Source organism: Balaenoptera ricei, chromosome 16 (assembly GCF_028023285.1).
Source record: "Balaenoptera ricei isolate mBalRic1 chromosome 16, mBalRic1.hap2, whole genome shotgun sequence".
Taxonomy (NCBI): Eukaryota; Metazoa; Chordata; class Mammalia; order Artiodactyla; family Balaenopteridae; genus Balaenoptera; species Balaenoptera ricei.
In genome coordinates this window covers 25,253,284-25,274,071 of record NC_082654.1, presented here as the reverse complement: position 1 = coordinate 25,274,071, position 20,788 = coordinate 25,253,284, and the positions used below count along the sequence as shown (strand labels likewise).

Sequence of the window (20,788 nt, the reverse complement as noted above, 5' to 3'; positions counted from 1 at the left end):
AGCCCAACTTAATATTGCTTTAGAAATTGTAAGCATCTGAATGTATGTCAGAATACTTGAGTTTTAAAAGGAATTTCTATTTAGCAACTTCTGCTTTAAAAAAAAAAAAAAAGTAGATGGAAAAAGAAAACTGGACCCTTGAGATTAAATTCACTATCTTGGATCCAGTTTCTGCCCAGATAACATCTGCCTTTGATTTTCCCCATGCTACTACTGGATACCATTTCTAATGCCCCAAATAAGTTGTGTAACGTGATGCGGGCCTATTTAAAGTCCTATCATGTGCCTTTTTAGTGTTAGCTATAAGAGAAATAAGGGGAGTACTTAATATTTGTAATTTTATAAAAATCCACATTTGTCAATTTTTAAGACCCTTAAATAGGTCAAGTCATTACTGGTTTCTTTGCCATTGGTACTGGATCACAAGAAATTTCATTCAAAGGAAGAAACAGAATCAAGACATTTGAGATCTAAGTTTAGTTATGCTTTCACTCATTGTATAGACATTACTCAATGTTTTACCAATTTTTCTCACCTTATTTGTCTATAAGATGAAAGAAGTAAATACTGGGAAAGTTGATTTCTAATTTAAATGTAAAGTAAATGGCTTTAATAATATTCCCTGTATGATTTAGAGATGTCATACTTTAATATTAAATTTCTGTTTTCAGAAAAAGGTTAAAATACACTGAGTTACAAAAGTCCTAGGAAATAAAGATGTCTGTTTATTATGAGCACTTTTTAAAAATGGTAACTTCACATTTAATTATTTAAAGGAGGCATTTCATAGCATTTTTCAAATAACAAGAACAATTACTTGAATTTTATGTAGGATCCATCAAGTTGGCACAAAGGGTGAATGATGGAGGCTCCCACAGAAATTTGCTGCACATACACACTCATACACACACACACACACACGTTTGAGATGGTTGAAAATGTGGGTTCTTTGGCATCAAAAGCTAAGCATAGAAACATTGTTTCAAGTTGTAAACCTTGATGGCTGATGTGTTTGTTTTTACTTTGCTGCCCCACTGTGGCTGAGTGTGGTTGCATTTCCAAGGGTAAGACCTGTACTATTAAAAGGAATTAGTTATTTTCTGTAATTTAAAAAAAGTGAGTAATTGTCATCCTTTAGAGGAAATACTAAGAGCATACAACCTTTTCCCTTGCTGGCCAGAGATTTTTTTGATAAACTACTTATCACATGGAACTATTTTAAACATCTATAGCTTAATTCTCTGCAGTGTTCAGAAACATTGGGGAAACTCTACTTCTGTTCTCCTGGGCTTGGAGCTTTCACACAAGCATTCACATAACCCGGGTTCCAGAGGCTCAGCGGAATCCAGCTCCTTACCTTCATCCCAAAGGCCCTGCATGTGTCACTCTCTGCTCCCTGCCTCGCTCTCGACCATCACGGCACCTCATTCCCCCTCACTTACTCTGCTCCAGCCACAGGGCTCTTTTCTCAGCTCCTCAAACATACTGAGTTCTTTTCTTCCCCCAGGGCCTTTGCAGGCGCAGTTCCCTCTGCCTGAACACTCTTTACCCTGCTTACAGTCGGAGGAACGCCTCCTTGTCCTTCAGAGTCATCTCCCCAGAGGCCTTCCTTGAGCAGCATGTTAATCTCTCCCTCAGCCCACGCCCACCTCTCATTTATCCTGTTGTAATAACTGTCACGTTTTGCAACGATTTGCTGTATCTCTTTACTTCTGGTGTTGGTGGCGTTGCCGCTCTGTCTCCCTGGTAGAATGGAAGCTCCGAGAAGCAGGGTTATGCCTGGCTGGTCGCCATACGACCCTATTGCCTAAAACTGTGCCTGCTACCTACAAGGAGCTTGATAAGTATCTGTTGAATGAAAAAAAATGAGTAACTTGGCAAACTCCCTTATGAAGCTTTCTTCCACCGCTTTCCATGGCCTCATTTTCTCCTGGATTTGCTCCTGCTTCTGTGCCTGTACCTCCTGAGGCTCCTCTTCTTCCTCCTGTCTCTTGGCTGACTCCTTCCTCTCCAGCTCTCTTCCCTGACACCCTCTCTCTCCTTTTCCTCACCCCCTATCCCCTGCCCCCCGCCACGCTCCCACTGTCCTCTCTGGGGGAATGACTCTGACCACACACTGTGTCTCCGGCCCTGCCTTCTCCTCCCTGACACTAGGTCCAAGTTGCCTGCTTCCACCTGGCATCTCCACCTGGATGCTTCCCAGCACTCCGAAGTCAGTATGTCCAAAACTGAAATCACATCTGGGCCGCCTGTTTCAGTTAGCAAGGCCATCATCTTCCTAGTCACCCAAACTCAAAACTCCAGAGCCTTCATCTCTCGTGGCCTCCAGGGCTAGCCTGAAATAAAAACCAGGAAGAGCCTCTCTATCCTGCACGTCTCATGGGATGGTCATGAACGCAAATAGGCAAACACGGAGAGGGGCCAGGTCATTACCCTGAAGGTTTCGGCCTCTTCACCCACTAGTCCGGCAATGGCTGACACGGGGAGCACAGGTCCATAGATAGGATCTTTGGGCAATGATTGGGGAAAAACTACATCTGTTTCATTACAAAATGACCCATCTTCCATAGGCAGTTTTACTGACCTGTGGAAAAAAGAGACATCAGAATAATCAGATTAAGAGAAACAAATCATTGATGGAACTGCTGCATATCAGTGGTAAGCAAAATGGGAGGTGTTACAACTCATTAAAAAAAACCTAGCAAAAACCAGATGAAACCAAATACTAGATTTAAAAAAATGGAGCTGGAGGAATCAGGCTCCCTGACTTCAGACTATATTACAAAACTACAGTAATCAAGACAGTTTCATACTGGCACAAAAACAGAAACATAGATCAATGGAACAGGATAGAAAGCCCAGAGATAAACCCATGCACATATGGTCACCTTATCTTTGATAAAGGAGGCAAGCATATACAGTAGAGAAAAGACAGCCTCTTCAATAAGTGGTGCTGGGAAAACTGGACAGGTACATGTAGAAGTATGAAATTAGAACACTCCCTAACACCATATACAAAAATAAACTCAAAATGGATTAAAGACCTAAATGTAAGACCGGACACTATCAAACTCTTAGAGGAAAACATAGGCAGAACACTCTATGACGTAAATCACAGCAAGATCCTTTTTGACCCAACTCCTAGAGAAATGGAAATAAGAACACAAATAAACAAATGGGACCTAATGAAACTTAAAAGCTTTTGCACAGCAAAGGAAACCATAAACAAGACCAAAAGACAACCCTCAGAATGGGAGAAAATATTTGCAAATGAAGCAACTGACAAAGGATTAATCTCCAAGATTTATAAGCAGCTCATGCAGCTCAATAACAAAAAAACAAACAACCCAATCCAAAAATGGGCAGAAGACCTAAATAGACATTTCTCCAAAGACGATATACAGATGGCCAACAGACACATGAAAGAATGCTCAACATCATTAATCATTAGAGAAATGCAAATCAAAACTACAATGAGATATCATCTCACACCGGTCAGAATGGCCATTATCAAAAAATCTAGAAACAATAAATGCTGGAGACGGTGTGGAGAAAAGGGAACTCTCTTGCACTGTTGGTGGGAATGTAAATTGATACAGCCACTATGGAGAACAGTATGGAGATTCCTTAAAAAACTAAAAATAGAACTACCATACAACCCAGCAATCCCACTACTGGGCATATACTCTGAGAAAACCATAATTCAAAAAGAGTCATGTACCAAAATGTTCATTGCAGCTCTATTTACAATAGCCAGGACATGGCAGCAACCTCAGTGTCCATCATCGGATGAATGGATAAAGAAGATGTGGCACATATATACAATGGAATATTACTCAGCCATATAAAGAAACGAAATGGAGGTATTTGTAGTGAGGTGGATGGAGTTAGAGTCTGTCATACAGAGTGAAGTAAGTCAGAAAAAGAAAAGCAAATACAGTATGCTAACACATATATATGGAATCTAAGGGAAAAAAAAGGTCATGAAAAACCTAGTGGCAAGATGGGAATAAAGACACAGACCTACTAGAGAATGGACTTGAGGATATGGGGAGCGGGAGGGGTAAGATGTGACAGGGTGAGAGAGCGGCATGGACATATATACACTATCAAATGTAAAATAGACAGCTAGTGGGAAGCAGCCGCATAGCACAGGGAGATCAGCTCGGTGCTTTGTGACCACCTAGAGGGGTGGGATAAGGAGGATGGGAGGGAGGGAGACGCAAGAGGGAAGAGATATGGGAACATATGTATATGTATAACTGATTCACTTTGTTATAAAGCAGAAACTAACACACCACTGTGGGGCAATTATACTCCAATAAACATGTTTAAAAATATATATATATATATATATCATAAAAGTACAAGTAATACACAGTCATAAATTAAGTATATTGGTATTTTTCAAAAAATTTTAAAGTTAATATGTAAAGCAGGAATTGTAAATTTGAACACTGACAGGGGTTAAGCAGGTGATGTGTGGCCAGGTAGGATTATGGCAGATGGGAAAGTGTTTTCCCTCCTGTGAGACAGTGGAAAATATGTATATAGGTCTCTTGCTAGTTTCCTGGCACAGAGTTCCTGAAATCCTTGTAAGTTCCCAAGTGATAAGAGCATTAGGAGCATCTTTTGTACTACTGAGGCGATTCTAGGTGGGCTCCTGGATGGCTCCTGAATGGGTGCTGGTCACCAGAAAGACCAAGCCATGACTAGAAGCTTGGAAGTTTCAGCCCCAACTCCCATCCTCCAGAGAGAGCAGAGGAGCTGGAAATGGAGCAAATAATTGATCATGCAACATGAGGAAGCCTCCATAAAATCACAATGGTAGGGAGTCTGGAGAGCTTCCAGGTTGGTGAACACATACACTTGGGAGGGTGATGCAGCCCAATTCCATGGGACAGAAATTCCTTCATTCAAGACCCTCCAAGACCTCGCCCTATGTATCTCATCATTTAGCTGCTCATTTGTATCCTTTATCATATCCTTTAATAAACTAGTAAATGTAAGTAAGTGTTGCCCTGCGTTCTGTGAGCTGCTCTTGCAAATTAATGGAACCCAAGGAGGGGGTCATTGAAACCTCTAATCTATAGCCACTTAGTCAGAAGTACAGGTAACAACCTGGGCTGCAGCTAGCATCTGAAGTGGAAAGGGGAGGACAGTCTTGTAGGACTGAACCCTTAGCCTATGGAATCTGATTCTGTCTCTGGGTAGATAGCATCAGAATTGAGTTGAATGGTAAGACACCCAGCTGGTATTGAGGAGATTTGCTTGGTGCAGGGAAAAACCTCCTCCACAAATGTCAGAATTGAAGTGTTCACTGTAATAAAGGAGACTCATGGAGAAGAAAAACACAGTAGGGAAGAACTAGGCTTTTGCCTACATAGAGAAAGAAAATCTGAGTTTTTTTCTCTATATACACCCCCTAAAGCTGGCAGGCACCACTCAGTTCCAACCAAGAGGGTTTGCTGACTTGTGAGAACTTTGGTTCCAAAATTTCAAGAGAAAATCATAATCTGTATATTTATGAGAAAATTCTCAAATTTTAAATATTGGCAACACACATGGACCAAAAAAAACATAAATGTAGGTTGTATTCAGCTACCTTTACAACCTCTAGTATCAAGAATTTATTTTCAGATTTCCCAAATATTTACTTTTAAACCACAACATGGCTATAAAAGTGAGTTTAGAGAATTCATGGCTTTATGTATTAAACTCAAAATGTCTTTGGTTATGTTTTATGAATGATGAATAATTTTGAAAAATGATCACACAAAAAGTACTTACTACTCAAATGTAAGACTTAACTAAGTATTTTCAAATCCTACTTGTTTTCTGATCCAGGACAATCCACTCACTTTGCCTCCCACTTTATCTGCTTATAGAAAAATCACAACTCAACATTCAGAACTAAAGAAGAATATTCAAGGGAAGCAAAAGGAGAGAAAGATGTGATAAATTACTTGCCTGCCGTGGCAAGGATCTGATAGAGACATTACCCACTTTATAAAAAGGTACAGTGTTGTCAACTCTGCCTTGAGACAGATTTGGCTATTCAATGGGTTCTTGTAAAAATGAAATTGAGACATAAAGAATACTGAGGAGAAAGAAGTGCCTCTCTTAGGGTTCTCCATTCGAAAACTTCATTTACTAGCTTTACATTGCTCTTTAAGAAGGCAGTTTTTCAAAAACTGCAATTTCAAGGATGTGTATGTCCAACATTTCCTTACTCTTTGACTTTGGGGAGTATGATGAGAATGGTCAGCTCAGGGGCACCTTGAGTCTTTGAATTCTTTTCAACAAAGGTACCATTATTATCAGCTATCACCAGGACATTGGTCATAGAACTTCTCTTTGACCCAGTTCTATTTAAACAGGCAATTCCATGACTTCACTACATGCAACTACCCTTTTATTTACAGATAATGTGGCTGAAGGTATAAACTACACACTTCCCATATCTAAAAATTTCTTATTTTTGAGATTTCAATTGGGCATCAAAGTAATAGGAGCAAAAAGTGAAAACATGACCTTTAAAAAAAAAAATATATATATATATATACACACACATACACACAATAGGCATGTTTTGAAATAGTAAGAGCAAATACAATTTTGGAAAATTAAACCATGTGGGAAAAGCTTGATATTTAAAACAAACTCAGTGGGAAATCAAAGCACAGAGAATCCTTTCAAAATGCAAACAACCACTCCAAGGAAATTATATTGATATATGTAGAAAGAACGTTTTAAGTTAAGATGCACGTATATACAGATGAACCCATTTGCAAGGCAGAAATAAAGACACAGATGCAGAGAACAAACGTATGGACACCAAAGGGGGAAAGCAGGGGGGTGGGGTGATGGTGGTGGGATGAATTGCGAGATTGGGATTGACATATATACACTAATATGTATAAAACAGATAACTAATAAGAACCTGCTTAAAATAAATAAATAAATAAATAAATAAGGAAGGAAAAAAAAAAGAACCTTCTGTATAGCTCAGGGAACTCTACTCGATACTCTGTAATGACCTATATGGGAATAGAATCTAAAAAAGAGTGGATATATGTATATGTATAACTGATTCACTTTGCTGTACAGCAGAAACTAACGCAACATTTTAAATCAACTATACTCCAATAAAACTTAATTTAAAAACATTTAGAAAACAAACAAACAAAAAAAAAGGATGCATGTATAAAGCCACTTAATTCACCAAACTGATCCAATCACGTTACATGAATGCAAACAAAAATCCCCACTTTGTTGTGTTGTAATGAAGTCTCTTACTTTGCTTTGAGATAATGCTCCTGGTTACTTCTTTCGATTGTCCACACAGTCACTGCACTTGGACTTGACAAGCACAGCTGGTGCCAGTTCATGGGGTTAAAGGTCATCTGGCTCACATCTATACCGGGTTGTGATTTCTTGCACAAAATGACACCCGATTCCCAGTTCCTGAGAGGAAAATTGAGTTTGGTGAAAAATAATTCATTTGAATTTCATATCTTGAGAACATTTATCTAATTATTTGAAAACAATTTACATAAGTTGAGAATTTATGATATAATTTATTAATCTATGATCTTAATATCAAATTTATAAATAATTATGCTTATCATTATAGTGTGCCCTCCTAGGAAAGCAAAATAACTATTTTAAAATATTACTGTTCAATATGCTACTAAGGCTGTTTTATCCTCCTTATCAAATTTGGATTTGACCCGTTCAAATGTAGGAAATGGAATATATCATCACATTTGCTGAAAAGTAAGTGTAGGTACCTAAATCTCTTAGCACACATGAGTACTCCTCATAGATCGAGACGCACTGTACACACTGATGCCAGTAGATCGTTCACTGAGTTTTTAAAATCACAGTACTAGTACCTTAAAACAGACTAAATCATTTACCTATTTGAGAGAATATCTTGAATGCCCATCATGAGCAAGTTCCTTTGCTAGATGACATATACAGAAAAAAAATTAATGTGAGCTGTCTGGCTCCTGAATGGAGCCAGAACTCCATTCAGGGTTGTGATTTGCAAATTGGAACTAATAGGTGTGGAGCTCGCCTTGTCTATCAGCTCCCTGCTGCTTCCACCTCTTTCCATCCCCTTCACAAAGGTCCCATCCATCAATATCAACCATTCTCTTGCTGGTATCACCGGTTCCCTGGATTTTTTGACTTTCTGCCTCAGATGCCTGGGAAAACCCATCAACCCTGGATGGATACGACTGAAAGCCTGGGCAGTTGAGAGAAAAGAAGAAAGATCACAGGACTATGTGTGTCAGTGACATTATAAATTCGTGGTTACCACCCCCAGGGACCCTCTGTACCACCGCCAATCCTACTATGTTTCTCTGGTTGGTTTTCTCTCCTGTTCTCTAAAGTGCTGGTTTTTTTAATACTCTCCATTTTCCTGAAGCCTCAAACTCCTCCACCTCCTTCTTACTCTCAGTAAATGGCTTTGATTTCCACAAAGAAAACAGAGGCCATCAGCTGAGAATTCCTCCAAATTTCTGCTATCGAGTGTAATGACTCGCCAGGATGTGTATCATTCTTTCCCTCTCCTCTTCTGTTACAATGAAGGCATATACTTCCTCCTGCCTAGGGCCAATTTCACCACCTGTGCTCTGGACCCTACAGGTCCTGACTTCTTAGGAATGTTAGTTTATCCATTATTCCTTCTCATCTGCATCTTCAGACTCTCCCTCTCTCCTGACTCCTCCCATTCAGCACTTAAGTTAAGCGCTCATCTGTACTATCTTAAGAAAAAAAAAAAGCCCTCCCTCAGTCTCACCCTTCCACGTCTCTCTCCCTCCCTTCGAGCCAGACTTCCCGAGTGAGTGAGTTGTTCTAAACTCACAGCCTCCTCTTTCTCACTCCCACTCCTCATTCCAGGAAATCTGCATCCCATCACCACCATTCCATCAACATAGCTCTGTGTCTCCAAGATCCACTGACATCCACCTTCATCTCAAACCCAGCAGGCACTTCTCAGTCCTTGTCTAACTTCACTTCTGCAGGATTGGACTCCGCTCACCACAACTACCTTCTGGGATGACTCTTGGACTCTCTGTCACACAGCTCTTATGGGACACCCCATACCTGTCAGCCTCGCACTGTTTCTGGGACCTGGACCACTTGTTCTGCCTAGCTGACTCGATGGCTGTCCAGCAGTGTAGGCTTCAACTAACTTCACAGGCACACCTCATGCCTGCTCCACACGCCCAGGGCCATCCCAGGTTGCAATAAATCTGAAAGTGTGGTGGAGTTAATATCCTGGGCAGGGAAACTTTGATCGATAGGGTAACAGGAGTAGGTGGGTAAGTTCCCATATCTTCCTCTCCCTTCCCCAGCCCCCTGCATCACTGCCCAGGGACTGTCCATGTTCACAGTAGTCCATTACGGCCTCTCAGAAGACCACCCGCAGGACAGAGCAGCCAAGTGGTGCCCAGTAAAGTAATGCGCATTCACACTGGCTCTTCCCCTTCCCTGCCCCCTTTTCCAGCTTGCCTCCCACCTGGAACTTTACTCCCTCCTAAAGAAGTCGCTGGTGAGCTTCTGCCTCAGGCTCTGCTTTCTTTGGAATCCAGGCTGAGGCATATTCTGGAACCTCCATGCCTCTGTCCCTCCTTGCTCCATGACTGCTCCTTCTGCGTGTCCTATGAGATTCCTCTGCCTCTTTCAGTCCCTTTTATTGGTCTTCCTCTAGGTTCTGTCTGAGGTTCCTCTGTAGGTGCTCTAATCCACTTTTTGCACTTTGATTACTAATCTGATTTAACAACTCCCAAATGTTAATCTCCAGCCCTCTCTCCTGTGCTCTAGGTCTGGCTATCTAGGACAGTGACAAATTGTGTCTCTCAACATCTGTTCTCCATTTCTTCCTCTGAGTAACAGAACCCCTGGTTTTTAGCCAGGCACATGTCACCCACAGTGAGGACCATATTTCCCAGCTTCCCTTGTAGCTTGATTTGACTTGTGACTAAGCTGGCCAGTGGGATCGAAGTGGCAGTGGTGTGTGCAGCTCCCAGGCTAGGCATTCCAACAAATGTTTGTGCCCTTCCCCTTATGCTTTTCCTTTCCACATGGCTCCCCAGAATACATGGCTGGTGCCCCACTTCAGACTAGAGAAGAGGGCAACACGCTAGGAGTGGGAGAACAACAGAATAGAGCAGAGAGGTCCCAGACACTGGGGAGCCACCAGACCAGCCATGGGCTGCTCATACCCGGACTGTTGCATGGGAGGGAAAGAAACTTCAGTCTTGTTTAAGCCACTTCTTTAGGGTGGTTTGGGTTTCTGTGACAGCAACTGAACCTAAATCCTAACTGATATATCAACTGCCAACTAGACATCCCCATTTCTTTATCTCAGGCACACTCAGCTGTCCCAACTCATCTTCCCCACTGCCTCGTCCAACCTCCCTCCGCCCATGCTCTCTATATCTTTCTGAAAAGCACCACAACGTCCTCAAGTTTCCCAAGTCACAACTCTGGGTAAAACCCTCAACTGTCCCTCTCCCTCAGCACCATGCCCAACATTCAGTCGGTCACCAAGCCTCATGGTGCTGCCTCCTAAACACCTCCCAAACATCTCCACTTCTCTCTGTCCCTATACTCACCACCCCAATCCATGCCACAGCCATCTCTCATCTGGACCACCACAGCCTCCTAATTGATGTTCATGGCTTCCTTCCCTCCAATATCCTTCCATGATGTGACTAGAAGGAGTCTCCTTACATGCAGATCTAATCATGTCACATCCCTGGTTAAAATCCGTAATAGTCTCCCAATGTCTCTAGGATAAAGGACGTGCCTACTAGCATGGCTTATACATAGGGTGAGTATCCTTCTGTATTAATTATTGATAACATACCCCTTTCACTCTCACAAGTGTCCTGATTTGGATGGTAAACTACGTGGTCACATATTTACAAGGCTGCTCATGAGCTGGCCTCAGACTGACCCTCTGGGCTTGCCTCTCATGGCTGATCTCTTGTTCTCATCATTATGATCTCTTAATTAAATCTGCAAACTCGCCATATTTTCTGACCTCATGGCCTTTGCACATGCCTGTCCTCTGCTTAGAATCCTCTTCCTTTTCCTCTTCACAAAGCTGATTCCTACTCATCCTTTAAGTATTGCTATGGTTGAACTGCGTCCCCCACAATTCAAGGGTTGATGTCCTCACCCTCAGCATCTCAGAATGTTACCTTATTTGGAAGGAGGGTCTTTACTGAATTAAATGAAGCCATTTAGGGTGGCCCTACTCCAATATGACTAGTATCCTTATAAAAAGGGGAAATTAAGAGACAGATACACATACAAGGAGAACACCATGTGAGCACGAAGACAGTTATTCACAATCTGGAACAGACTGTCCCTCACAGTCCTCAGCAGGAGCCAACCCTGCTGACAACTTGATCTCAGACTTCTGGCCTCCAGAACTGTGAGACAATAAATTTCTATGTTTAAGCCACTCAGTTTGTGGTACTTTGTTAATGGCAGCCCTAGCAAACCAATACAACCATCAACAGGTGAGTGGGTAAACAAACTGTGGTACATCCATACCATGAAATAGAAAGGAATAAACTATTGAAACACACAGTACATGAGAGAATTTCAAACTAATTGTGCTGCATGGAAGAAGCCAGACCAAAAAAAAAAAGAGTATATAATGTATGTGCAATTCTAGAGAATGCAAAGTAATCCAGAGTGTGAGTAAACACATCAGTGGTTCCCTGGGGGCGAGGGGCAGGGCAACGATGGTGTACAGGAATGTGTGGCAAGAGCCAGTAAGGAAGGGTCTGAAGAGCAAAGGGAAACTTTTGGAGATGATGGATATATTCATTATCCTCATTATGGTGATGGTTTTATGGGTAAGTCAAAAGTTATCAAGTTGTGTGTGTGTGTATGTATATATATATATATATATATATAAGCAGTATATTATACGCCAGTCATACCTCAGTAAAGCTGTTTTTAAAAAAAGTAACTCTGCATAAACTAAATGTTGTTTTCGGAATCTAGATTATTACATTTTTTCCTGAGAAATGCTGGTATGTAAGGAGTGTCCTCAATCATTCATGGAACATTCTGTATTTCCCCTTAATAAGACAAATTCCCCCCTGAAGCAGTTTATATTATGGATGGAAGAGTGAGTGCATCTTTGAAGGTGGCCACATGAAGGGACCCAGCAAAGACCAGGCATGTGTCTTATTCACAAGTATTTCCTCTACAGCTGGAAAATGGGATATAATGTTCCATTCTCTGAACATATAATTGTTCCAACGTCCCTAAAAACAATTACTCAAACTGAGCTCTAATATAGAGACCATCTTAATTTCAACATTAGTGGAAAATATGAAAATAATTCGAAGGTACCATTTGTTTTAAGAAAAGATGAAACTTTATGTACTTATCCATGTGTTCTTTACCTGACAAAGGAAATATAACAGGTTAACAAAAAGAGAAAGATGGTAATTAATCTCTTTTAGCTTTTATGCTGTCAATTTTCTGCCTGAAAGTAGTGACTATATTAAACCTTATGATTAGGACTTTTATTTCTTCCATTTTTCCTTGTTCTGGATTTTTCATGTATATGTCCTTTGATACAATCCAGAAGGACAAGATTAAAATGTGACCCAATGAAAGGAATTCTGCAGGAGGCTGCAACTTACCAGAGGGCCAGTTCAAATTCTGGGAGGGAGGAGTAACTAGCCAGGTAGGTGCCACAGTAACTGAACGAAAGTAAAGTGTAGTCCAGAAGAACATTGCCTAAAATACAAAATCCATTACAAGGATTTAATCATTATGTTCAGATTAACTATAGTCTTATAGTTTAATTTCCCTTATCTAATAATTTTTACATAATTCAAAAGCATTTGGCTCCTGGAATAAGAGATGTTTTGGTTGATTTCTAACACTATTAACAGAAAGCTATGAGCTAAGTTCAGATCCATGTTTAAAAGATTCTAGAGTGAATTAAGACCACAAGGTCACTCTCTCTAGTCTTCAGTACAAAACTGAGCATACTGCACCATGTATGTCCCCATTTGGCTTGAAACGGCCCAAGAACCATAAAATATTCCATAAATATATGAAACATGGTAATTAGAAAAATTATTCAAACAACTTGAAAAACCCTGGGGAGTTGTAGTAATTCTACCTTACTTCCATATCTCTGACTCTTAGGCCATATCTGGCTCTTAGCTTAGTATCTTCCAGTTCTTGGAACAATTATAAAAGGTCTATTCTCATTTGTACCTACAGTTGAAGAAATGAAACGTGACATTAAAAGCCTTAGCAACAACGTGTTTAAAATGTGCATCATGAGGATGCTAAAACAGGGAAGTGTCGGCTTCTGACTCCTTGCATACGAGCCTCTGGTTTCCCCTCCTTTATCTGCTCTTCTTCAGTGTGGTTCCATAGATGCAAGCTTTGCCTTCTCCTATGTCTGTCTTTACATTCATGTCTTTGTATCAATTTTTACCCCCACCTTCAACAAAAAAGAATGCTATCAATTTCACTGCACTCTGCCTAGCAATTATGAGCTTCAAAAAAATCGTGACCTTGATAAGGAGAAAAACCTCATCTTGGTTTAAAAGACACTTTTTAAAGTGAATATTGAGATGGAAGAGTTTTTATGTTTTTGGTCGTTGGTAGTCTTGTGGTTTGGGCAAATTCCATTGTTCTAATGAATATCTGTCTTTTTTCTTATTGTTTCATAAATGCTCTGAAAATGTTTGGTCATCCTTGTTCCAAATATTTCCCTCAGTTTATTATTTGCCTGTTAATTTTTCATGTATTTTTGATGTTCATAAGATTTAAATTTGTATGTAATCAAAAACATGTCTATTTAAAATTTTATCCTTCGTGTGAAAAGTTCTTTCCCATCCTCAAATTATTTCAGTTTTCTACCACATTTTTTCTACTTTTCAATGGGTTTGTTGTTTATAATGAACTCTTATTTTTGTTTGATATATGTTTTGATGTACAGTATGACATGAGTACCTAACTTGATACTTTTGTTCTCATAGTTTTAATACCATTGTTGAATAATCCATATCATCTACTGTGTGTGTATGTGTAGGGGAGCATCTTCATCATATACTTAGCTGTATATATTCTAGAGTCTGTCCTTAGCCTTCAACTCTTCCATTGATGGAGTGATCCCTGCACCAATACAACACTCTACATGACTATAGCACCATAATGCTAAGAGGGCCCTCTGCCTTGGCATCAATCTCTTTCAAATTATTCCCATTCTCTACTTTTTGTTCTGGAAGAATAGTCATTTCATTTAAGTACTCTTGGCTCTCTAAAACATATGATAAACCTATGAATTATACTCTGTGAAGATATCAGAAATATTTTTATAATAACTGGACTCTCCATGCAGGGATATGCCTATGTTTAAATATTTTATATCAGTGATTTTTGTAGTTGTCTTCATTAAGGTCAGTCACATTCCTTCTTTGGAGTATTCCTAAGTGTTTAAATCTTCTAACTGTATGGATATTTATTTTGAAACCAGCATCTTACTGAGCATTATTTTATTAGTCCTAGTACACTATTATGCATTAACTCCTTTCCCATAGGTATAATTTTTCAGTTTCATATTTTGTTGCATTGGCTAGAAACTACACGTTGGTTTTAATATTAGTGGTAACAACAGGCATCCTTGATGACTTAGTCCTAATTTTATTATAAATGCCTTTATAGTTTCATTATTCAATACTAATGTTGGCTATTGGTTTGAATTAACTTTCAATTGCTTGTACAGGGCTACAGCCAAATAATAAAGCTGGGGAAATTATTTTTAATTTTATTTTTTTATTTTTAATTTAAAAAAATTTTTATTGGAGTATAATTGCTTTACAATGTTGTGTTAGTTTCTGCTGTACAGCAAAGTGAATCAGTTATATGTAGACATACGTCCCCTTTTTCAGATTTCCTTCCCATTTAGGTCACCACAGTGCACTGAGCTCCCTGTGCTATACAGTAGGTTCTCATTAGTTATCTATTTTATACATAGTAGTGTATACATGTCAATCCCAAACTCCAGTTCATCCCACCCCCACCCCCGCCTTGGTATCCATAAGTTTGTTCTCTACATCTGTGTCTCCATTTCTGTAAAGCTGTGGAAATTTTTTTTAATTAATTTATTTATTTATTTATTTATTTATTTATTTATCTATTGGCTGTGCCGTGTGGCATGTGGGATCTTTGTTCCCCGACCAGGGATTGAACCTGCACCCCTTGCATTGGAAGCATGGAGTCTTAACCACTGGACCGTCAGGGAAGTCCCTGCGGAAATTTTAAAGATGAAGGGTAGTTACGGTCCCTGTACAGGCATACTTTGGAGATATGGGTTTGGTTTCAAACCACCACAGTAATATTGCAATAAAGCGAGCAACAAATTTTTTTCGTTTCCCAGTGCATATAAAAGTCATATTTACACTATACTGTAGTCTATTAAGTGTGCAATATCATTATGTCTAAAAAAAATAATTTCCTTAATTTAAAAATATTTTGTTACCAAAAGATGCTAAGCATCATCTCAGCCTTTAGTGAGTCATAATCTTTTTGCTGGTGGAGGGACTTGCCGCCATGTTGATGGCTGCTGCCTGATGAGGGTGGTGATTGCTGAAGGTTGGGGTGGCTGTGGCTATTGATTAAAATAAGACAACAATGAAGTTTGCACATCAACTGACTCTTCCTTTCATGAACGATTTCCTTGTAGCACACAATGCTGTTTGATAGCATTTTACTCAGGGTAGAACTTCTTTCAAAATTAAAGTCAATCTTCTCAAACTCTGCCACTGTTTTATCAACTAAGTTTATGTAATATTCTAAACCTTTTCTTGTCATTTCAACAACCTCATAGCATCTTCACCAGGAATAGATTCCAACTCAAGAAGCCACTTTCTTTGCTCATCCGTAAGAATAAACTCCTCATCTCTTCAAGTTTTACAATGAGATTGCAGCAATTCAGTCACATCTTCAGGCTCCACTTCTCATTCTAGTTCTCTTGCTATTTCCACCATATCTGCAATTACTTCCTCCACTAAAGTCTTGAACCCTTCAGTCATCCATCAGGGTTGGAATCAACTTCTTCCAAACTCCTGTTAATATTGATATTTTAACCTCTTTCAATGAATCACGAATGTTCTTAATGGCATCTAGAACGGTAAACCCTTTCCATAAGGTATTCAATTTACTTTGCCCAGATCCATCAGAAGAGTCAGTATCAATGGCAGTCTTACAAAATGTATTTCTTGAATAATAAGACTTGAAAGTTGAAATTACTCCTTGATCCATGGGGTGCAGAAGGGATGTTGCATTAGCAAGCCATGAAAACAACATTAATCTCATTGTACATCTCCACCAGAGCTCTTGGGTGACCAGGTGCATTGTCAATAAGCAGTAATATTTTGAAAGGAATCTTCTTTTCTAAGCAGTAGGTCTCAATAGTGAGCTTAAAATATTCAGTAAGCCATGTTGTAAACAGATATGCTGTCATCCAGGATTTGTAGAGTACAGGCAGAGTAGATTTACCACAGTTCTTAAAGGCCCTAGGATTTTCAGAATAGTAAATGGGCATTGACTTCAACTTCAAGTCACAAGCTGCATTAGCCCCTAACAAGAGAGTCAGCCTGTCTTTCGAAGTTTTGAAACTAGGCATTGACTTCTCTTCTCTAGCTATAAAAGTCCTAGAAGGTATCTTCTTCCAATATAAGGCTGTTTCATCTACATTGAAAATTTGTTGCTTAGTGTAGCCACCTTTATTAATTATCTTAGCTAGATCTTCTAGATAACTTGCTGCAGCTTCTACATCAGCACTTGCTGCTTCACCTTACACTTTTATGTTATGGAGATGACTTCTTTCCTTAAACCTCATGAACCAACCTCTGGTAGCTTCAAACTTTTCTTCTGCAGCTTTCTCACCTCTCTCAGCCTTCACAGAATTAAAGCGAGTTAGGGCCTTGCTCTGGATTAGGTTTTGGCTTAAGGGAATATTGTGGCTGTTTGATCTGCTATCAAGACCACTAAAACTTTCTCCATATCAGCAATGAGACTGTTTTGCTTTCTTACCATTTGTGTGTTCACTGGAGTAGCACTCTGAATTTCCTTCAAGAACTTTTCCTTTGCATTCACCACTTGGCTAACGATTTGGTGCAAGAGGCCTAGCTTCCGGTCTATCTGGGCTTCTGACATGCCTTCTTCACTAAGCTTAATTATTTTTAGCTTTTGATTTCAAGAGAGATATGTGCGACTCTTCCTTTCACTTGAACACTTAGAGGCTATTGTAGGGTTATTAATGGGCCTAATTTCAATACTGTTGTGTCTCAAGGAACAGGGAGGCCTGAGGAGAGGCAGAGAGACAGGGAATGGCTGTTTGGTGGAACAGTCAGAACATATACAAAATTTAGAGATTAAGTTTGCCATCTTATTTGGGTGTAGTTTGTGGCACCCCAAAACAAATACAATAGTAACATCACAGATCGCTGATCACCAAAACAAATATAATAATAATGGGGAAAGTTTGAAAAACTGCAATAATTACCAAAATGTGACACAGCGACAAGAAGTGAGCAAATACTATTGTAAAAATGGTGTCAGTAGACTTGTTCAATGCAGGGTTGCCACAAACTTTCAATCTGTAAAAAAACGCAGTATCTATGAAGCATAATAAAGCAAAGCACAATAGAACAAGATATGCCTGTAGACGGTGCCCAATGTATGAATGGGTTATGTTTTAAATGTTGTTTTAGTCTGTTAAGAACACAGACAAATTTCCCCACAAATAAAATGTTAAATTACAGTGAATATCCTTGGCATGATCCAAACACTTCTTTTATCATAAGCTACAGAACTGAAACCAGCCTCAAGCCTTCCTAAGCTTTCTGTCCAAGATGTGTTAAATGAGGGAATCGTTACATGGAGGCCCTAATATATGTGCAACAGCCCAGCCTGGGTCAGCTGTATCTATGAATGAGTCAATAATAATTTAAATGGTAGGAAACATTGATTGACATTGTATATATGACATATATATTATATATATACATATATATACATTTCATATATATATATATGAAATGTATTATATAATTACATATGTTACACATAATCTCATTTATTATCACCACAGCCTTAACAGTAGATACCATTATCCCCATTTCATGGATAAGGAAATTGAGGCTCAGAGACTTATCTTTAGAAGTTATACAACATCCATTCGGTTAGATTTTCCATAAATCATAAGGAAAGAAAATACTGTTCTGAAAAAGGTTTACGAACAACATTTAGTGCTCTAATAGAGTGTTCTAGCCCAGTGCTTCTCAAGTTTAACGTGCGTATGAATCACCTAGGGAATCTGGTTAAAACACAGATTACATACAATTCAGTAGGTCCTGGATGAGAGCAGAGTTTCTGCATTTATAATAAGCATCCTAGGCAACGCAATGCTAATTGTAAGCAGACCACATATTAAGTAGCAAGGTTCTAGCCTACTTAATTAAATTCTAAGTGATCAGCCTGATTCCTTCCTTATAAATGTGTATTACCAAAAAACAAAACAAATAAAAAACCCACCAAAACTGAAAAAACAATCCTTCAAAAAAAAACCAACTTCATTTATAAGAGCTAGATCTGGTCACACCTTAAAACAAAATCCTTCAGTCATGGCAGAGGAAGGGTCTTGTAAGATACCTTTTAATTTGGTCCTTCTGGTTAATCCAGGAAAGTTGTATATGTAGATGAGGGGTCTCAGCCGCCGGTCAGAAAAAGCCACAACCTCATAAGGAATGTTAGTTGCCACGACACCCACAATTCCATTCATACACTGGAGTACAGTCTTTTTCTTGGTTTCAATATTAATAAATATTACGAAATTCCCACAAGGGTAGCAAATGGTGCTGTCGTTGACAAAATGAACATTCTGCCTGGGGAATCCTTGCACCCATCTTTGGGAAAAGACACATCAACATCAATAAAATACATTTCAAATACTTTTTCTTTCTTTCTTTTTTAAACAAAGAAAACAAAAGATCATCAAAATTTTTGAAACATATCTATTCTCTTTTCACCCCGTTTTTGCCCAAACACACAAGGTTGCTGTGAGACCAGTTTAAGCCCAGGCACTACAGAAACTTAAATGCCACCTAAGGTTCCACAGGTCTCAAGAACCTTCTTCAAAGAGCTTTTCCAGTGAAGCACAACCTCTGTTCAAACTTGAAAAAATCTCAGGAGGATTTCTGGGGTCTTGTATACTTGGAAAAGAAAAAGTAAAAACAACAGGGAGAGAAAAGAGCTTGATCCTAATTGAAAACAGGTTGCATCCTGGTCCTCACCTTTAAAACTAGTTTTGATTTTTAAAATAAACGTTAAAAAAACAACTTTGAATAGGACTGCCTGCTTTATGGTTGTGAGCCCAGTAGGGAAATTGCTTCTTTACAAAGATGGAGCATGTGTAGCCATATTTTAGATCTAAAATGTAGAGATAAATGCAGAAAGTAAAAGGAATAAGTCAACATGAATGAAAAGATTAGAACACAAAAGTAACATATTTTTAAGTAAGGAGTGTTTGGTGAGTGTAAGCTAGACCAAGGAGAGAGAGACTGAGAAGAGGGGGAGAGTATACTTCTATTTAAATAGTAAAGATATGCTTAAAGATGGTGGAGAGGGCAAGAGAAAGACACTGGTTTGGAGAGAAACTTCATGGGAATGGAGAGTACAGCCAGGACTGGTGGAGGTTGCTGTGTGAACATAGTGCAGGTAACACTCTAGAATGTGGAAGGAGAGCAATACTAACTTACACCTGGGCAGCGCTTTATGCTTTTCAAAGGCCAGTATAAGTGCAAACAAATCCAGAGTCGGTGGATAGGAGATAGAAGGAAGGGATTGATGGCCCTAACTTCGGGGAAAATCACCAAAGACCACTAGGATGGGAGGAGGGCTGTCATTGGGATGGGGGTGGGGAGTGGGGAATATATATGAAAGCAAAATGGATCACTGAAGGTAATAGTCAAAAAGAGGAGGCAGAAATGGAGAGTGGAGGAGAGCAGTACTGGGTAAGCCAGCGAGGGTTGGGGTCACAGAATAGTGAGGAACGGAGTGGGGGGCGTGGAAAGAGCTGGAAATGTGGTCATTGACTAAGGGGACGAGGGGAATGGAGAGAAGTCACAGAGAAAGGAAGCCTGCAGGAAGGCGTTGCGGGTTGAAGGAAAAGACGTCGAGTTTGCGTGAAAGCAGGTCTACAGGGATGGGAGGAAGCGGAGGATAGGGAGAGGATGCAGTTCTGAGGGAAGAATTTCCACTAGACGAGTCAGTCGCGGGGCCGCGAACGCCGCACCTCACGGACAGGGACGCGCCGAGGGCGACGTTCTGGGCTTCATCTCGCTCCCGGTCTTCCGCCATGGGCCGTGTGTCTCTCAGCCGGGCCGGGGGCAGCAAACGCCGGACCCAGGCCCGTGTCTGCAACGGTTACACCGAGGCCCCTGGCTGCTGGGTGGGCGGTCTCCACTGTTTACACCGTATCCGGGAGACCGCAACCCCTGCGCCCATTGGCTCTGTCCTTTCAGCTGCTCCCTCTCGAGCCAAGCGGATTGGTGGAAGCGCTGACGGGCCTTGACCAATGGGAGAGCGTAGAACGAAGCGAGGGGCTGGCCCCAAGGTGGGTGCTGGAGTGGCCTACTACGGGGCATATAATTACAAAATTAATAAATATCAGTAGCAGACTTTAATATTGAGTGGTGACCGTGCCAGACGT

At 40.0% G+C, this 20,788-nt stretch overlaps 1 protein-coding gene across 8 annotated transcripts in view; it reads right to left on the bottom strand.

Moving 5' to 3' along the window:
• CFAP43 (cilia and flagella associated protein 43) overlaps positions 1-20,527 on the bottom strand; it is a 103,111-nt gene extending 82,584 nt beyond the window's left edge. For 7 of the 8 annotated variants that reach the window (XM_059900165.1, XM_059900169.1, XM_059900166.1 and 4 more), the window contains exons 1-5: positions 20,372-20,527; positions 18,730-18,983; positions 12,693-12,789; positions 7,300-7,467; positions 2,434-2,584 (exon numbers count right to left, since the gene is read on the bottom strand). In XM_059900165.1, the coding sequence (XP_059756148.1) occupies positions 2,434-2,584; positions 7,300-7,467; positions 12,693-12,789; positions 18,730-18,983; positions 20,372-20,436 (735 nt within the window). In that variant the 5' untranslated portion in view covers positions 20,437-20,527. The remainder of the gene's footprint in view (positions 1-2,433; positions 2,585-7,299; positions 7,468-12,692; positions 12,790-18,729; positions 18,984-20,371) is intronic. The other variant, XM_059900171.1, reaches the window with a different exon arrangement.
• Positions 20,528-20,788: the final 261 nt, after the last annotated feature.